Consider the following 20770-nt stretch of genomic DNA (forward strand, 5'->3'; position numbering starts at 1 on the left):
GCGTTTATACATTTTAAACAGGAAAAGTAATATTTTCACATGGAAGAAAACAGACTCGATTATAATTAAACTGCTGCCTTAAAAGTTGCCTTTAATTGATACTTAATTCACAGTTGAAATTCCAGGCTTCTAAAATAAGCTTGAATAGACAGACTAGACTAAGATTTTTTTTTAGAAAGACTAAACAGCCACCTTTAGTTATTAAAAAACTAAATTTACATTTAAAAATGAATCTGTTTGAAATACTGAGCTATTTTAATGATAAACTGATTTTGACTGTTGTGAGGTGACATGAAATCGCTCTGCTACTAGATATTAGCCATCTTTTAAATCAATGGGAGTTGCCCACGCTTAACAGAGGGCAGAATTTGGAACAATTAGTTTAACCATGATCTAGAAACAATCAATTATGGAGAAAAAGCATTCAGCAATATTCACAGCCACAAATCCACATCACCAGCTTTAAACACGATTGTGGACTTTCCCACTGAAGTCAGCAGAAGAATCCTTCCGACCTTGATGAGCTTTGGATTAGGTTCTTGGTTCACACTGACCTCTAGCTTCTAAAAGAATAAAACAAATCCCAGTACCCTGAGGGACAAGAAAATGATGAGAGAGAATAAAAAGGTCAGCCGTGAACCCTTGCAGCCAATGACCCCCAAACAACTCAAAGGAGGTTGAATTTACATTTTACTTCAAAAAAAGGAAAGTACATACATGAGGGGAAAATAGGGTGAACAACAATTACCTGAAACCATGATTTCTACAGTTTTTACCTACAAGTTACCAACTGTGTTCGAGTCAGCAGGATTCTCACTGGCTGCTGCACGCTTGCTTACAATAACAACAGGATTGTAAATCAAGGAAACATTTTCGAAGTTGAGGCCCAAATGGAAATAGTAATTTATCATACACAGTGTACATTTATCGTACACAGCATTTTTTCTTCTTTAAATGACAACGCACCAGCAGGAAGGAGAAGTAGTAGGTAACAATTACTAACACTAGAATAATCAAATTTGTATGTTATACATATACAGCAACTAACTGCTTTACAAAAAAGCAAAATAATACAATATATTGTCACATGTATTTACAGTGTAGTAAATATACTTTGTCAAATTTTACACAAAATCTATTTACAGGTGAATATACCGCATTAAAAAAAAGTGTGGGCAACACTAAAAGTGACTGTCTGTGGTAAGTCTGTTGCATAACATTAAGACGTGCTTCATTACATCTGAAAACTATTAACCTTAGAATGAAACAGAAAAAGCCCTAAAAGCTACAAACCAATTAGGAATAGAGCACTGGCACTTTCCCAAATGCTCAGTCCACAAAATACTTATTTGAAATGTTTCCTTTTCATGGAAAATAATTGCATGCACATTAAAGCAAAAGCATTGGTATAATTAACAGGTTGGTTATGCACTATTAAACTACTACCAAGTTAACTTTAAGTCAGGGAAAATACAAACACAAACAATAAAATGTCAATCGTCTTTACAGTACTTAATGTGGTTAATGCATAATGGATAAACATGCTCTAAAACAGGGGTGTCAAACATACGGTCCCCGTGATGTATTTATGTGGTCCGCATGTCAGATTCAGAGTCTCCAAAATCTAAGCTTTCCCGTAAATCAAAGTGTCTAGGCCCCAGGGCTGCAGAGATCACCTTAAGATGTGAACAGAGTGTAACCAATACAGTGATGGCTGCTGAGTCTGCAGCTGTCTGAAACAATGACTCAGAGGTGTGAACTACTCTGTTCCCTGTTAATCGGATTGGAATATCAAAAGCCCAGTGATTATACTTCAGGCTCAACATTAACTATTTAATCACTGACCATTTTAGTAAAAGGAATGGGTGCCAGGGGGAGGGAGTGAAGCACACTGTGTTAGGAAGTGGCAGTTGCCCAGGGAACAAAATGCAGAGAAAAGGGCAGAAGACTCAAAGACAAGGGGGGGGGGGGGGAGAAAGAGAAAGAAAGGGGAATAAGGAAATAATAAAGAACATGAGAAAGAAAAAGACAAAAATAGCAGTAGGGAGCAGATTTTACTGGGGAGCAGGTTTTCTGAGTGAAGAATGTGACAGTAAGGCACTGAACAAATAACTTATCACTAGATAGTTAGTCACTATATAAAGACCATATTCTTCCCTTGATCTCTTTGCAACCCTCCGACCAACATTGGTGGCTGTTCCACTGTATAATGTCGGGGAGTATATGGTCCTGAATGTATACGCTGGCCCACAAACTAGAATAAACCATAGAATACAGCCTTCTCCTCCAAATGAGTTTGGCACCCCTGCTCTAGAAGGTTCAGATCTTCTGACCCAACTCAATGGTAGAAATGTTAAGACAATCCCTCCCACCCAATGACATTGACTAAGGTGAGTTACTTTTTATTGCCTATCTTACATGAAATCAGTTTTGGTTAAGTGGGTATTGAGAGACTCCTGCGGTTCTCACATGAAAGATAATTTTGATCACTGTATTTTGATTTCACAACATACACATTTCAAATGCACACAGTTTTTATGAATTCAAATTTCTTCAGGCAATCTCAAAACATTGGAAAAAGTAGTTTTAAATACACTCAACCCAATCCAAACTGATTTGGTAATAAACACGAAAAATGCAGTATTTTTGAAAATTAGCTCACCAGGGAAACTGAAAGAGCAAAAAGCTTCCATTTTCTAACAGCATATTACCTTTAAAAGATTTCCCAGCCTTATGGTGAGAAAAAATATATTAGTGAGTTTTGTTTAGGATTCATAATCTTTAACAAAACTGAACACTTAGAAAACTGACAGGGCTAGAATGAGCTTGATTCAATACGATCAAGGTTTTAAACGGACAGAGATTTTGAAACTGACTACTTCACAATTGGATGTACTAGATGGAAGAGATTTTATCTGTGATATCCAAGGTTATGAATGCATAGCAGCTTAGTACCTGGCATTGGTCATTGCTCTATTCCTAAATTCAGTTCTATCCTCATAATCCATTTCATATATAGCTTTTGTAGAATTTTAATAATTAAGTTTCTACTGCAGCTCCTACATGATCAAGAATAAAAAAAGTTTGGTTAATTGCACAAGTCTTCAATATTTTCCAACATATCTAGTTCAAGATAACTACTAATTCTAAGTTTTCCTCTTATTTTGGCAAACTATTTGCATATTAAGTTTGTGTTCATAGTTTTTCCAGGACTGTAAACAAATTAAAAAAATTAAATTGTTATTTTCTGAATCAATACAATAAAGGCAAATTTTTATTTACATAAACATGTTACACTGTTACTGTGTGAATAAATGTGAATAATGTGCTATATCAATACAATCTGAACACTTAATGTACCATTCTTTATTAATTTAGCTGTGGAGTTTGATTTACTGAAAGCCACTACTGAAATCGCACTATGGGAGGTGTTTTTGTTTTTTAATACTATATATTTTCTTTAAAGCCATTCATAAATTGCTAAATCCTAACATACAACAGGGACCACTGGCATTAACAGTAGATATTTAGCCCTAAAATGAGCACCCAGATGACATGCCCTCCTTTGTCAGAATTTATATTTACCTCTGAGATCAAAATGTTCTGCACGTTTTTAGTCCATAAAGATAGTATTTGCAGCACTTTATGCTGCTTCATTACATATCATTCAACATAGCAGCATATTATCACAGTCATCCATTGTTAATATACTACTGTAAGTTGATGAATCTTTCACAGTGATAGAAAGCAATTTCAGTTTACTTCTTATAAACCCCAAATATAATTTTTGCAAATAAAAAAAAACCTGAAAATTCTTCTAGAAAAATTTGAGAGAAATGTCTATGCTGATAGCAGAAATTGCATTGCAAACATTCATACAAAACCTGTCTTTGACCAAGATGTCAGTTATTTTTAAATTCATGTACCATTTTGCATTGAAGTCAACATTAATGATTTTGTATCATTGCTTGGGCAGCACACAAGCAGCTTTGCCAAACACAATTCTGAGTGAGTTGAAAGTTACTTCAGACAACTTTCCCAAATAGTTATTCTGCCAGGAATTTCTTGAAGGTGCATAAAATTGGTGGAAAGGGCAAAAGTAACATATAGGATATGTGGTAACATAAAAAGTAATACATTTTCCAAGCAGCTACTAAGAGAGCATAATTAATAGTCAGTTCTTGATTATTTGCTTTTCTCTATACATCCATTTCTTTTAGTGCAGTCAAAGTTCAGCAAAAAATAAATGTACTTTGGAAAAAGTCAGTTTGTCCAGTCTGGTCCATATACAGTTCCAAATGTATGAAGCTACATTCTGGCAAATGAAGAGACAAGTGGCCTCCTCGTCCTCTTAAATTTATTGCTAAATTACTGAAGATTTAATTTATCAACCACCTCTGGTTAGGTTTACAGCACTGTGGCTAATTTCAAGGTTACTTTTAAATATGGTAAAAAAAAGTCCACAGCTAAAAATCTGAAGGGTTTGAATTAACAAGGATTATAGTACTTCCCTGGCTCATGAAGCCATTAACTTGAAAAGTGTGCAAAATAGGATTAAACATTAACACTTTTCTTTAAAGAAGAAACTAACAAGGCATATAACAGAAGCAAGGTAAAACTGTCTATGAGAAATGGCTTTCATATTTGGACAGCGACTGTACTGCACTGTAAAGAATTCCGTTCTTCATTCATCTACGAAGTTCTTCAGGATCTACAAATGATTCCGTCGAATGGTTCTGAAATACTGGCTTAAACCAAAAAGAAAAAACAGAATAAAAGAAGGCATTAAAATTCAGGCAATGTTTTAAGAGTTGATCATCTGGCAACATGGCTGGTGGGATGGGAACGTTAAGAATTAAGTGCAGCATCACAACTGGTGAAGGGCCACTAGCGAAGCCCAGGTACACAAGTCAGTTATAAAAAAAAGAAAAGCTTCACACTATCTTTTTAGAGCTGTGACGTTTGAAACTGCCAGCGCTTCGCTGCTTTTGCACTTGACTTGCGGACCCATGGCGTGTCCTCCCGCTGTTGGAGTGTCCTGTGGTGGGGGAGAGTTCGACATTCTCCTTGTCAATTCCTGATGAGAAATAAAGGGGACACAACATTACTTTCCTGAGACTACGTTTCTCAGTTCCATTTATCTTGTAATTTAATATTTTAAAGGCAGGTTTGTCCTCAGTTAAATTGGTCACCAAGAAGTCATTTAAGAATTTTAATGGCAGAAAAAATGAGACATTCTTTACACTTAAAATAACAAAGTTGCAGAAAAAGAAGATAAGAGAAATAAGAATTACTGCAGGTGAAGCTAGAAGCAGGCAGGCCTTAACTGAATGGTAATAACCATAGAATAGAGCATCTTCAACCCAAACCTTACCATAACTCTCCAGCAGAGGTCACCTTCCAATCATCTATAATTGCTCACATCTCTCCATACATTCTAATCACACTGAACTGAGCAAAATTAACATTGCAAATACCAAGCCAATAAAATTGCACAAGCAGGGCCACAGGTTTCTTAGATATATGAGACAGTCAAGAGGAGTCTACTATTTCAATCTTAGCTCCATTTCATAACAGCCTCCTTCCTCCACTTCTGGTCTTCTGTGTAAAATGCCAAACACTTCAACAGCAAGCAAAGCAACATTTATATTACAGTCTTTTAGTATTGCCATATAATGAGTTCATTTGTATTCCACCTGCACAGCTGAGTCATACTCCCAGTCAAAAGCCCCTTAATATAAATATTATAAGGGGGAGGAGGAGGAGGATGGGAATCAAAGAGTTCTATACAGCTTAATTAAGCAGTAAAAACAGAAAAAAATTTAATGGCAATTTACATGTATACAGTTCTGGCAACTTAAAATTCCATATGACCGGCAGGGTGAACTCTATTGAATAACACTGCGTTAGTTTAAAAAAACCCTGCAGGGGACGTGAAATTCTGAATTTCCAAGACTGATTATAGGGGTGTTTTAACACTTATTACAAGTAGCGTTCAGAAATACAGCATTTCACAGAACCACCATCTTTAGCTGTGAGTATTCTGCAGTAAAAGTTTAAACATTTCATTTCTAGTAAGGAATCTGCAGGAAATTACTTACTTTAAAAATACTGATAACATTGCTTTAGTAAAAGATGTATATAAATCTTACTGTTCTCAGATATCTCAAACTCTAGAGATAGAGACTATCTAGAGATAGACTTGATACAGTTGTATGAAATATGAAAAAAAATGTCAGGATCAGCATCTGATCTTTTCATTAAGAACCAAAAAGAGGATGCAAAGAATGTATCCAGGTACTGCACTGTCAGGCTGTACTATATACGTAAAAATATACAGAAGCTGCATATACTAAATTACCAAAATCAAATACAAAAATTGTGACTTGTGAAACTATTGTTTAACACAAAAATAATTCCCTGTATTGGTGTGGTTTGTTAACTTACTCCAAGCTTAAAAGAGAAGAAATCAGCTAATCAGGCCTCTGGAAACTTGCTGGAATGTTTATTCTATTGTGCTTTCACGACACCCTAAAGGTGATATGTAGGCATATAAACCATTCACTGAATCCAATAAATCCTTGTTTTCTAAACAGGAAGACGTTTTGAGTACAGGTGTAGCAATGCACATCTGCACTTGTTATCTTAAGTATCCACAGATTTTCAATTACAAAAAAAAACCGTATGGCCAGTGTGATCTAAACAGTGCACACACAAGTAAGTAACCTAATCCCTGCAGGTGAGGCTCACGTCTTATGAATTTTGGAGAGGAATGCAATATCTAAGTGCTGTTTCAGATCTATCTACATTGGAGTATGTATCAGAGCTATCAACATTCATGCATGGTAGAAGCAGTTCTTCTGCCCTTAGCGGAAGCCATATCCAGCCTCTTGTCCTTCAGTCATTGAAGTTACTTCCTCTTTCAAACTTCCCTGGTTTATGAACTGAATCACAATGCCTTAAAAACTGTTTGCCCCTGAATCAACCTCTACATTTCGATGGGTTACAGTGGAAACCTAATTTCACTGTATTACGAAATCAACATTTTTGGGTTGGGTTTTATAAAAGGATATTTTAGTGGAATAAGGACGGTCTTCAGGTTAAGCCACTGGACTAAGACTCGGAAGATCTGGGTTCAGTGTCTGGCTTTGCTGGGAAAGTCAATCAATTTTTTGTGCCTCAGTTCCCATCTGTAAAATGGGGACAGTACTTAACTCTGTCTAGTCCATTTCGATTGTAAGCTTTTCAGGAACCGTCTCCTTCCATGTGAAGATAGCACACGGGAGCTTCTAGATGGTACTGGAATAACATACAGGCCTTTTGAACATAAACAGTTTTTATTTAGGCCGAAGGTCTGTCATACTTTCAGAAATACCATCTCCCCTTAATTACACTATTTCTTTCTCTAATTCAGCCTTCAGAATACTCGTCGTTTTAAGTAATTTTATGATATCAGGAGTATGACAGAGACTGGCTGTAGGACTGTGGAACGTTGCTCAGTTTTAGTACCCTGGCTAGAAATGGGGTTTGGACAGTAAGACTAGGATCATTGGGCATATAGGTGGGTGCTATACAGGACAGTGAACAACTGATGCAAATAGAAGTTTAATCAAATGATTCAGTCATGATTTGATATGGAAACTAAGGATTACACTCTCCTCCTGTCATAGGCCAGAAATTTCCCTGGAAAAGAAGAGGAACAGGTATGTACATGTACAAATTCAAAGTCTGAGCAGTAGGTCTGGGGTATGAGCGACACTAGGCTGTATTAAGTCTTCTTACAGTGCTCATCAGATAGCATTGCTCAAGTTAAGGGATTTCTGATATTTTTATTATAAACATCTCACAGGGAGCCAGAGTTGGCAGCTTTAAATCACATTGTACTAAGATTTGCCCTACAACTTGGCAGCAGAGACAGAAAATACTTTTCAAAATTTTCAGATGTTTCTGTTCTGAACTATGCTGAAGAATGTTGAGTTGCCTGATTCATATGGTTATTTAGTGTACTAATCAAGTCAATTAAAAAAAACATCTGAATTATTTAAAAATACCTGCTAAGCACAGGTAGACTTACTTTTTATAACATCTCATTGCATCATGTTCCCTATCATGTACGGATAGTAAAAACAGTATGCAAACCCACAGAAAATTCAACTGTGAGATTAGATTTGAATTTTAATAGTCTTGTTCACTGCCAACAGGATATACCTGTTGTATATTCATATAATTTGTAGTATTAAATGTACATCTACTACACATCTAGTAGAAATGGTAATGAAAATTCCCTTGAATAAAAATGGGGTTTGCTCAGTAACACTAGGATCCTGGGGGAACTAGATGGTTCAAGGGACTGGTAATGGAAGAGAGCTTTTTCAGTGACAGGTTGCTGGCTTGACTCCTGCGCCCTGGTTGGTAGCCAATGTGAAATGACTGGCTTCAGTCCAATACCCTGTGGACAGATATCCCCTTCACACACACTACATGCGCTGAAGGGCTTGTTGCAGTGTCAGCAGAGACCACGTGTCTTGGCAGGGGAAGTACTTCCTTACCCTGAAAGTTGGCCCTCCAGGTTAGGAATAAGGCACCATGGTAGTGTAACTGGAATGTAACTTGCATTGCCTCTGGCTATTGCACTGTTGAACAGCCATACGATTTCACCCTAGGGCAGCCAATTCAGCACCTTTCACAAATTCTAATTTCCCCACAAAAGACACCAAACAAAAATATTGGACTCAAAAAATGGTTCTATCTATTGGGCAGAAATAACCTCAGACTTTATACATAGTTATTAGAGGTGCGTCACATAGTAACAAATGTACTGAAATAATTTTAACACTATCAAGTCCGTATGACAGAGAAACAGAAGGAAGGATGTAAACAGATGCTGCTACTTTAGAAAATGAAAGTGCCCCTTGCATTTAAATGGCTATAAACCAGATAGCAAATTACAAAAGCAGTTCAAATGTAATTCAATCAAGGGATATTTTTTCAATTTTTAAAAAGCTGGTATAAAATTCAAACAAATATCAACGGATGAGTGCCACTAGGAAGTAAATTCAGAGTGATGGTGGCAGTGGTTTGCTGCACTATACTCGCATTGTACAGCTCCTACAATCACAGACCTCTGCTATAAATGGGAACAATTATTTCTAATGCTCCATTTTTTGCTTCTCTGTTGATGCATGTCATTTTGTATATTTAATCATACACTGACAGTGTAACATGAAAATAACTAGCTTTACCCTCTTCAAACCTCAGGGTTTAACTCAACTTGAATCAGAGTTGTTAGGAAACTGGATACAATTTAAAAACCCAGTCACTTATCTTACTGTAACTGTGGCTGTGCAAGATGTATTGTCCACACAATTCCCCTTCTCGTGCACATGTGTCCATGCACACAAGATTAGATTCTTTTAGCCAGAAGTGCCAGTTTGGCTGTGCCTATGCCCTGGATGACCTATGCTCTGGCACTCAATGACCTAACAGACAGAGATAGCTCAGCTGTCCGTCAGCTCCTTTGCCAATACACTATCCAGGTGGCATAGGCCTCCAGGGAAGCAGGGAGGGTCATGAAACCCATGTAGCCAACACACTTTAAAGTAACTGATCTCTGATTGATTGTCCACAAATTCCACTTGCTGGTGACCAGCAAGCAGTGATATCTGATGTTTGTGGGTGAGCTTGCAACTGACTCATGAGATCTATTAAGGTCTTGAAACTCTCCTGTGGCAGATAAGCCCTTGATGTGGAACCTAGCACTGCCCTAATGAACGCTATTCTCTGTGTTGGTAACAGCAATAACTTTTCTTTGTTGATCCTGAGACCCAGTGTGGTGAAAAGTTGTAGGATTAGGGAATGGAATTGTTCACCTGCTACCGTGATCATCCTTGAATAAGCCAACTGTCAAGGTATGGCTATACCTGGATCCCTTGTCTCCTTAGGTAAGCTGCTATGACGGCCAAACAATACTCTTGGTGCTGTTCAAAGACTAAAGGCCAAGACTCTGTACCGGTAGTGAGATGCTTCCAACTGGAATCTGAGCGATTTTCTGTGTGCTAGCTGAATTGATATGTGAAAGTAATTGGACAAAGGTACCATAATTTACTGAGAAACTCCCTAGCAGAGAGACCCACAAATGACTCTCAAAAGACAAGGATCTGGAAAAAAAAATCAGATTATGCAGGAAAATTATTAATCAAGTCTGCAAATGTTGGTCTCCCTGAGATCCCAAAGGTTTATGCGTACAGTGATGGCTCCCTGTCAAGCAAGTAGGAGTCACAAGAATAGGACCAAGTTGAGTGGGGGGTGATACCTCCTTACTGTGCTCAGAAGGGAGGGAGGAAAGAGTACTCATGGGAGGGGGCACTACACTGTCTGGAGTTGTAAGGTGAAAATGAGTCTCCCCCACCACCGGAACTGAAGAGGAAAATAGTACTGTAATAGAATCATGCAATATCAGGGTTGAAAAGGACCTCAGGAGGTCATCTAGTCCAACTCCCTGCTCAAAGGAGGACCAATCCCCAATTTTTTTGCCCCAGATCCCTAAATGGCCCCCTCAAGGACTGAACTCACAACCCTGGGTTTAGCAGGCCAATACTAAAACCACTGAGCTATCCCTCCCCCATAGTACCAGTAGATGATACTGTACAGGGCATTCTCACAAGCTGAGGATAGTAAAGACAGCCTCAAGCTGTGTGGTCAGCACACGATAAGCTGGTAGTGAAAATAACTTCAGTACTAAAGAAATCCGTGCGGGAAGTTTCTGTACTGCAGGGGTTGGCACCAGAGTCAACAGCACCACATGCACAAATATCCGTACCGGGCGAGGCACAGACTGTTGCTGTATGTGCTGGGAGATCAGAAGGACCTGATTTAAGCTGTGAACCACCATAGGCTAAGTTTTTTTAGGACAGCTATGCCTCCTTTAACTTAGGTCCCCTAAGAGGGGCTTTTCTCACCTTCAGCATCCTCTTGCGGAACGAGTGAGACTGAAGATTTACCAGGGATATATATGGCTCTCCAAGACAAAAAAGGCATCTTGAGTGCCAGTCATTAACTAAGTGGAATATCTATGTTAAAGCCGGGATGGTTGAAACCTCAGGGACCATGTTTCAGTCATGCAAGCTAAATCCCATTACCGGGGAAGTCCTTAACACTAGTAATTTTTTTCTTAAATATATATAGCCAAAGTGATAAAAAATTACTATACTAATATTTTAACATATGTGTATGTATGTGTGCGCGCGCACACACACACACACACACACACACACCCACCCCCCAGATCAGTAAAGTAGCACAGTGTGCAGAGATCTGAACACTGCAGGGGTTCTGTCCTTGCAGCTGTGGTTGATAAGAAGGAGCTGACAGATGGTTGGGCTCACTCTGCCCTTTATGCCCTCAGTGAAAATATGTGGCAGGGAATCGAAGGTTCAGGTGCGACCCCAATAGCACTGCTGGCCAAAAATTCGATCTTGTGCACGTGGAGCACACATGCATTAGAAATGGACCATGTGAACAATCACTTGAAGAGCTGTTTAAGTGATGAAAGACCAGTTGAAGTGTTATTTAAGTATCTGTAAACCAGACATTTTTTGAGCACCAATATATTTTCCACAGCGAGCACCACAGAAGATAGAGGTCATAAAATGGGCCTAACAGGAAACTTCACTCTGTGTCAAATGGCTGTGCTGACTACCCACTGACAGGAAACCTTTATCAGCACTCTGGCTAAACAAGTACACCTCTATATGGTAAAGGTTGAGTGAAGCTTACAGTACAGAATATCAGGATGAAAGCACTAAATGGGATTTATGTTCAAATGCACAGACATTTCTAAACAGCTTAAACCCTTATTCTCTCAATATTGGACTAGCTATAATAAGTTAATTGTAAAGAACAGTGTGTAAAAGATTCATGTCAGAACAAAGCAAAGAGAAATTCTAACTATTTTAGTCTGAACTTCACACAAATAACTTACTACACTGCAAATGTGAAAAGTCCACCACACAGAAGGGACTTCGGGTCCAGAGCAATCGTCACTAACATCCTAAAACAGAATAATTAATTTGAGGCAATGAAGCTGAAACCTCATTTTAATCCAAACCTGCTTCCAAGTAACAGTTATCAATTTTATACTGAAATTGTGTATTGAGTGAAAATTATACCTGCACTAATATACTCGTGCACCTAAGACCTTTGCCTCATTATTTCTGCAGCAAAATGAATGCATTGGGGTGTTATGTTCAGAAATATTCAAGAGCATTCGTGTTAATGTTGAACAATAGAATGAGCACTGTACATAGAAAATTATTTTAATGGTAGCAGTTAAAGTGCAGTGTAGAGCAAAAATTAGTGACAGTGGAAAAAATGTTAACGGAATTTCAGATAATTTTTATCCTAATTATGGAAGGAGAAAGCAAGTAACTTTTTACTGAATGAATAAACTTTCCAAGCCATTTTAATAAACTGCCTCCAACTGTCTTCTGTCTCATATAGATGAGAATCAGCCTCTCATTCGATCAGTCACTAGATTCTCCTTTCATTTACACTACTGAGAGGGGAGAATCAGGCCCACTATTTTAAAGGCATAAGGATTATTTCCTAAATTAAAAACACAATTACATTCTGACTCCTGCTGTCAGTGGTGCCTAATTTCATCCTTTCGCTCCCCACACACTGGTGCAGACAACCTGGAGCTCAGGCAAACTACAGGATAAAGGAAAACAGGAAGCAGTCTATAAGGGTGAGCACATAACACATTCTCTGCTACTCTTTCTGTATCTTCCTGCATGAACGGAAACCTCAAAATGACATTGTCTCAATAAAAGCAGCATGTGCCCTTCAATAATTAATCTGGCAAAGTTGGTTCCAAACAACTCCTCTTGTGCATAAGTGCTGGTGGTAAACAACTGATGTTTAAGCTGATTTCCTATTAAGCAAAAGAACTCAAATGAAACATTTTGGCCTCTCTCTTATTCTTTGCTAATATCTGCAGTAGATTATCTTCACTGGGTGCCCATCACTGGAGTATCTAGGTGCCAATTCTCTTCTCAAACTGCCTTATTCCTGTGGATGGGGCTTACATTCCCACCTGCTGTGTTTAAGTATCAAGTAAGGAGCTAATGATAATAAGAAATGCAACAGCATTGCGCTTACTTACAAGTACTGTGTCTGGAGTCATTCCTGTGTTTAAAGAACTTAGTAAATTACTTCTCATGCCTTAAGCCCAACTGTAATGCATATCAAGCAGTATCTCGTGCAAATATGATGAAAGTAGAGGGTACCTTGATGAGGAAGTGGCATGAAAACTGCTGATTTAGAGCAAGGCAGAGAAGCTTCACGGACACAGAATGAAAGAAAAACGTAAGTGAATAATGTCCATGATAAGAAAAAAGAATAAGACACGAAACATTTATAGACAATGATTTTGCCTAGTTCTCTTGTTTCCAAAGGCAGGAAATGGAAAAATGTTAATATTTGCAAGTCTCTTAATAGATTAAAATAATAACAACCTGTTTGTATAAATCAATGGCTCTCTCTAAATTAATTCGATGTAATAAGATGGACATCACCAAAACAGCTGATTCTTTTGGTTGAATGGTTCTCAGACCATGGGTATACGGATCACTATGAAATTCTTGAGTATCCTAGAGCTTCCATGGCTACCTCACCTCTTTCTAGAGACCATGTGTAGTGGTCAGCTCTATCTCCGACCCTGGTGTGCTTGGGTTACTGATTTCATTCTGGGGAGAACATTTCTTTCACCCCTTGCTTCCTTTCACCTCTCCTGAGATAACAGCAGATGGGGAGAGAGATATATAGCAATGATCTGACTTCCCCAACAAGCTGAGCCTCTAATATGGCACAGTTAATTCGAACGCAAGACTTGGGTCACATCAACAGTTGCATTTCGATGTGGTAGGGAGGGGCTGATTAATTGGTCAACAGGACTGAACAGTTTGAAAACCGAGGTCTGATCTACATACCAAAGTTGTACCAGTTAAACATCACACCTTTAGCTAAACGTGTACGAATCTGTGCAGCTCAGGCGCAAGCAGTGGAAGATTTGGCGGTTGAGGAACAACATGAAGGGCTCTATCTATCTATCTGGCTTTAAGATTCTACTCGATAAGTTTATGGAGGAGATGGTATGATGGGATAACGTGATTTTGGTAATTAATTGATCTTTAAATATTCAGGGTAAATAGGCCTAATCCTGAGATGGGATATTAGATGGGTGGGATCTGAGTTACCCAGGCAAGAATTTTCTGTAGTATCTGGCTGGTGAGTCTTGCCCATATGCTCAGGGTTTAGCTGATCGCCATATTTGGGGTCAGAAAGGAATTTTCCTCCAGGGCAGATTGGAAGAGGCCCTGGAGGTTTTTCTCCTTCCTCTGTAGCATGGGGCACAGGTCACCTGAGGGAGGATTCTCTGCTCCTTGAAGTCTTTAAACCATGATTTGAAGACTTCAATAGCTCAGACATAGGTGAGATTTTTCATAGGAGTGGGTGGGTGAGATTCTGTGGCCTGCATTGTGCAGGAGGTCGGACTAGATGATCAGAATGGTCCCTTGTGACCTTAGTGTTTAGGAATCTATGACTTACAAACTGGTCCACAGAATGAGAAAGCTGGAGAACCACTGCTCCAATTCTAAGTCTCCCTTCCACCCAATTGCCAGAATGGGGCAAGTACATTCAGGTACAGGCAAAACACTAATAAGAAATAAAGGTAAAGAAAGAGACAAAGTAATATTTCAGTTAAGAGTTGGGGTAAGATATTCTTCGTTATTAGGGTTTTCAGGTGCTTTAATTTTTAAGTGACAAACTTGAAATATCTTTATGGGGTGATTTTCAGAGGCTTTGAGCATCTCTGAACACCAGCCATTCAAGATATCTGAAATTGGGTACCCAAAATTCAGTCACTGGTAAATTACGAAAGTATTGGCCTATATTAAGTTGTAATGTATACCTATGTTCTTAATAGATGACTTAATGTGTCCTTCTGTATTCCTCTCATTTATTGTATATATTTGAAAAGTTCTGAAAATAAGTTTAAAAAAAATTAAAATGCATCACAGAATCTTAGGACTGAAAGGGATCTTGAGAGGTCATCCAATCCAGTCCCTCCCCTGTACTCATGGCAGAACTAAGTATTATCTAGACCATCTCTGATCATCCTCTGAATTGAGCAACACCTGCAAAAAAAAAAAGCTTAAAGTTACCACTGAGCTTTCAGAGGAATGAGTTCTCCATGTGATAAATTTAAAGGAATAACTTAGTTTCTTGGAGGAGCGAGGTCTAGTAATTCACTTAAAATACTAGCCCACAATACAAAATAAAGCCAAAAAATAAAAATCAGTTTTGTAAATTTTAAAGAAATTTAAGAATCAGATATAGAATACCTTATAGGCTGAAACTTTTCTCTTTTGCTTTCTTCAACACTAGTAGAAAAATCTAAATGCTTAAACTGATAAAAAGCCAATAAGACCATTGAGAAAAATCTGCTCTCAATAGCAGTAACTCCAGGTACATCGTATCTTTTAGCTCCTACAGCACTAAACCACTCTTAATAGCTAAGGTATTGGATGTAGCAGTCTTGTGACCACAAAACATGCTCTGACTAATCTCTAGCTCTGTATTTTACATAGTCTAATTTATTATTACAAAAATATAATGTAATACATTTACACATTGAATAGACACTGCCAAACCCCCCCCCCCCCTTTTTTTTTTTTTTTTTAAAGTTAATGGATTTTTAAAAAAATAGTTTTCTCCTAAATGGTCTCCTATTGACCAGTGTAGTTTGCAGAACACTTTCTAGTGGTTTACAGGGAGCTGACTTGTTCCTTGTTTCTAGTTGAGAGAAACAGAACAGATGGGAAGTGATGAAATGAAGAGCAAAATCTTACATGGCAAAATTCCCCCCCCCCCCCCCCGTGAAAAGACCACAACACCAATACAGTACAGAAGCTAAGAATACACAAATGCTTTCCCAACATCACTTTACTATGAGCAAACAACTGCTGGAGTTGTCACTGAGATGTTATATAATTGTGGGATAAGAGGTAGCCATCGGACAGGTCTTTCTATTAAGACATTGACCAAACTTTGAAAAAGTTTGGGAACCCGTGATTTAAACAGCATGTTCTGAATTTTATTTTTAAAAAATGCCTTTAATTTTTTCCTACTCCCGTTTGTCTGTCAGTTTCCATCTTCCTAACTGACCATAGAGTGAAACAGTGAATTTACTAAACCTGCGTTGGCAAATACATAAATTAAACTGACAAAATTTTCCTTTAACTTTTTTCTGTAATAGGAGCCTTACGTGCTATTTATACCTATAGTCAGGTCAAAATTTTCAGAAAGAAATTGATTTTTAACTTAACTGTGTCCCTTTAAATACTCACAGTAATACCATTGAGACACCATCTAATATCTTCATGTAGTTTTCCGTTTTAAACAAAGTCAACCAACTTGACACTTTTGACTATTCATTGCTTTATAATACTTCTACCAAAAATTTCTGAAATGTTTATAAACAAAGCTAAAGCCACCTAAGAAATTAAGACAGGAACATAAATTCTTGCAATGTATAAAAATGATTTTTCCAAGGACTTCTAAAACTAACATCTACTGTAACCATTTATTACAGAAAAGTAGTGTTGATAATTTTAACACCTTGTGATCATAAACCTGATTGCACCTCAATTCTTCTGTTTCTCACTGCCCAAGTCTCGGTATTTGTCCTCAGCATGAACATCTATAACAAGGACACAGCAACAAGACTGCAATGACAATAAAAGCCTCCCTAGGGCTGAGCTGTGCTATTGATAAAACAGCACAGAAAGGTACAACTCTGAAAAACGAATACTCTTCTCCCATTCAGGACAAAGCTAGTTAGTGAAATAAATCATGTAGGCTTAGCCAGAACTTGGGAAAGGAGCCAGTTTCTCCAGATTTTTCTACTTGCACTGGCTCAATTTTCTCAAGACACAATCCTAGCACTTCTCTTCAATGATTAAATCAACTAGAGTGTTTCACCTGTTCTAAAAAATTGGAGTCCACTTCTTCAAAGACACTGAACAGACTCTGCATTGAGGTCACAATTAAGTGATGAAGTGGTAGGATTTTAAATACACTTCAATGTTACTCATTTGGTAACCACCCTTACAGGGCATTGCCTCATCTTTTGCAAACCTAATATTTATCGTCATATAGACAAAGAAACATGGACAACAGCTGTGAGCGGAAAGAAGAACTGGAAGGCTTGATTTCTTGAGTGCAACTGACTCCTGGTTTTGGGCCAATAGAAGCCAGACAGAAAACAGAGGCAATGAACACAGCCTATTGCAAGTACTGGCTCGAAAGGCAAGGAAGAGACTACCTTGCATCCAGAACAGCAAAATAAGCATGGAACCAAAAAGATGATTTTTAAAAGTGTCAAAACTGAAGTAATTTGAACACAACACGGCAAAATTATACACCTACACTACTATCACTGAGGCAGAAAAGACATAACTCGATGTGTAAGTTAGCAATTCAAAACTACTGCCTAATGTATAAAGAAATTTTCCTGAACATCCACCCTGTGTTTTCTTTGAACACTTCATCCTACTGCCCCTCACTCATATCCTCATGTACTGCATTTAATAGTTCCTCACCTTGCTCACTGTTTATCCCCCTGCATGCAAACATCGGGAGCTTTTTTTCCTCCCATTTAGTTGTCACATAGCAAAGCTATACATATTAAAGTCTTCCATCCTCCATCATTTACTCTTTCCTAATACTTGGTGGTAGTTTTTTTTGGAACTTCTATTTACCAGTATCCTTTTAGTAATGTTGTCAGAAGTGAAACAGTATTTCAGGTGTGGGAGCACCAGTTCTTTTATTCAGCAGGACTACCACCTCTGCTCTGTGACATCATGCTGGTGCCTGTACAGCCTTACACTACACTGGTTTTGGCTTTTTTTTTTTTGTTTTTAAACTATATTACATTACCAACTCTCATCTATTTACCCTATTACAACCCCCAGGTCTCCTTCAGCATTACTACTTTCCAGGGCTTGCCTCCCACTGAATATAGATGTTTTGGAGTTTTTTTTTCCCTGGGGCATTAATTTGCACGTTCCTATCTTGACTTTCATATTGTTATTTCCATGATGAACTATGAGGATATCTCAACACAAATGTAAACTTTTACTTTTTAGCATCCACTGCTCTAATATTATAGACACACACTAAAACGTAGCTCTTTCTGCTTGCTGCTGCACCTTGCTGTTATTCCTCAACATGTATCACCAACAACAGGAAAATCATGAGTTCCTATGCATTTTGCAAGTTTTCCTCATTAACAAATTTAACGTCGATACTGAGATACAAGTAACATATGGCAATGTTGAGAGTCCCACTCCTAGGGCCAGAAGACAATTTTCACGACAGACAAAATCAACATCAAGCTCTGCTTCAGAATGTAATGTCGCTTAATATAGTAACATCTCTGGAGTATTACTGAAAATTTTTGTTTGTGGGGCTACACAGATGTTAGTTTTAATACGTTCCCTTTATATAGGTAATATAAAAATATTTACTGACCTGGGGAATGCTGGGAAGTTGCGAGTGAGGTCATAGAATTAGAAAGGTTAAGGTTCGCAGTAATACTAAGCTGGCTCTGCACTGCAGGAGGATAAGGAGACGTAGGTGTCAGTAGGGATTCCTCACTGGTTTCCTCGTCAATTCCAGGCAAATATGTGTCAATCAAGGCATCAAGAAACTTCACTATAAGCTCAGCATAGTCTGGGATTTGTGTTTGCTGTGGAAATAAAAATTAGATCTGTTCCTATTTCACTTCCACCAATATCAACATAAATTTTACCTCAAACTTTTACTTTGGTGTTCACTTATTTTGTCTAGGTCTTTAAGCATTTTATGTGGGCATCTGCAATCTAGGCTCATATTCAGATTAATTTTAATATACACTAAAGGCAATCCATAGTTATAATATGCACATATCACTTGATAGCAGCATCATCAAGTAATGAAGTGGTAGCACCAATGCTGAAATTTCCTTTAGAAGGTGAACTGCTGTGTCTAGCTCTGAACGTGGCAATTTATAAACATCATCATCTGTGCTCCTTTAAATTTAATATCCAACCACTGCCCATGTCTGCCCATTTGGTCCTTGTTACATCGATTTGACAGAACAAATTGCAGTACAGATGGTCAATACTTAAGATGACATTGGGTTCAGCGTAAAATGTGAAATTTATCATTGTGAATTTACTCCTGTATTGATTTCCACATTTCTGTAAGCCACAAAATACATTTAATAAAGATCTAAAGATGTGTATGTCAAGTGCCTCTTAACAATGACAATGGGAGCATTGCAAAGGGTTATTTACCAACTTGATTGCTCTTACCTGATAGTTTAACAGTAGGTACCATTATCTGTTTTATACCTGCTTATCAAATCTATCAAGATTTGTGAGGGCTAGTTACTGCCTTACACATAAAAGTTTGCCTGTTTTATCAATGTTGTTTTTATATACAGAGAGAGAGAGAGAGAGAGAGAGAACACCATAAGGGCATCCTGGTGCTCCACATACAATAAAGACAAGATTCTGAAGAACTTACATTTTTCATACTATTCTTACCTTAGAGAATGGCCCAGCAAACCTCCACAATCCATTAAATCCAAAACCTATAACAAAAAATTGAATATTACCACCCTATAACAAACAATTTTCTCATTCAATTTTGATAGGAAACCAAACTAATTAGAAGGTATACAAGATGCATCACTTGGATTTGCTTACATATTGAAAAAATGTTATGTAAGGAACTCACAGTGACAAATGGTGAAATTTTTGATGCCTAAAAATAGACTGAATTGTGTTCAACATGTAAAAAGTACAATTACTGAGTTTTGTTTTTTATATATAATATATATCAAGCATTTTAAATGAATTCAAAAGCCCAAAATTGAAAAGGGATGCTGTCAGGTTAAGCATTTAAGTATGGGTAAAATTTCCAAAAGGGCAAATGACTTAGGAGCCCCAAGTCACATTTTCAAAAATGACTTAGGAGCCTAAATCGCATGGACTTTCAGTCACTTTGAAAACAGGTTTTAGGTGCTTTTAAAATTTTACCTTGTGCAATTTATTTACCAGCTGGACAACTGATTGTTAAATCTAAGAGAATTTTACAAATCTAATTTATTATTTGCAACTTTTGACCAGTATTCTCATTTTGTACTTCACATGCTGTTGTCAGTGGAAACAGATTATTGAGTTTAATTTCTAGCCTATTTCACTTACTGTCTTCTTACGTAGCTGGCAACATGCAGTCACAGCAAGGAATTTTACATTAACATTAAAACAGGTAATTTATTACAAATGAATACTCTTACATTAAGATTTGTGTAATTAAGAAAAAACCCACACAACAAATTCTGGGCAGCAGTAATCTTGATGGAAACATTTTTATTTATTTATTTTACAGCAGAGCAGTTTAAAAAAAAGCAGAAAGATATTTACTTTGTAGGTAAGAAGTTTGGTACTGGGGTGGAGATTCTTCATGGTAGACAACACTCTGAACAATCCCATGAATTGGATTCAACAAATTTGGGTCTTGGCACAGTGACAAAAGGGTATTGATCTTGGAATCCAATAAATTGTGCCTAAACAATACAAAAGTAAGTGTCTTTTTGCTCATATAGTTACTTAAAGTTAGATATGAACTGCAGGTTCATTTATCAAACAAAACTATTGGG

General features: G+C 37.6%; 1 protein-coding gene across 1 annotated transcript in view; it reads right to left on the bottom strand.

Moving 5' to 3' along the window:
* Positions 1 to 674: 674 nt before the first annotated feature.
* The window catches only part of NF1 (neurofibromin 1), a 169391-nt gene continuing 149295 nt past the window's right edge, over positions 675 to 20770 (bottom strand). The window contains 4 exon segments of the mRNA XM_038375337.2: positions 675 to 5077; positions 18595 to 18811; positions 19653 to 19699; positions 20535 to 20677. Coding sequence (XP_038231265.1) covers positions 4935 to 5077; positions 18595 to 18811; positions 19653 to 19699; positions 20535 to 20677 — 550 coding nt within the window. The 3' untranslated portion in view covers positions 675 to 4934.

Source organism: Dermochelys coriacea, chromosome 17 (genome assembly GCF_009764565.3).
Source record: "Dermochelys coriacea isolate rDerCor1 chromosome 17, rDerCor1.pri.v4, whole genome shotgun sequence".
Classification (NCBI taxonomy): Eukaryota; Metazoa; Chordata; order Testudines; family Dermochelyidae; genus Dermochelys; species Dermochelys coriacea.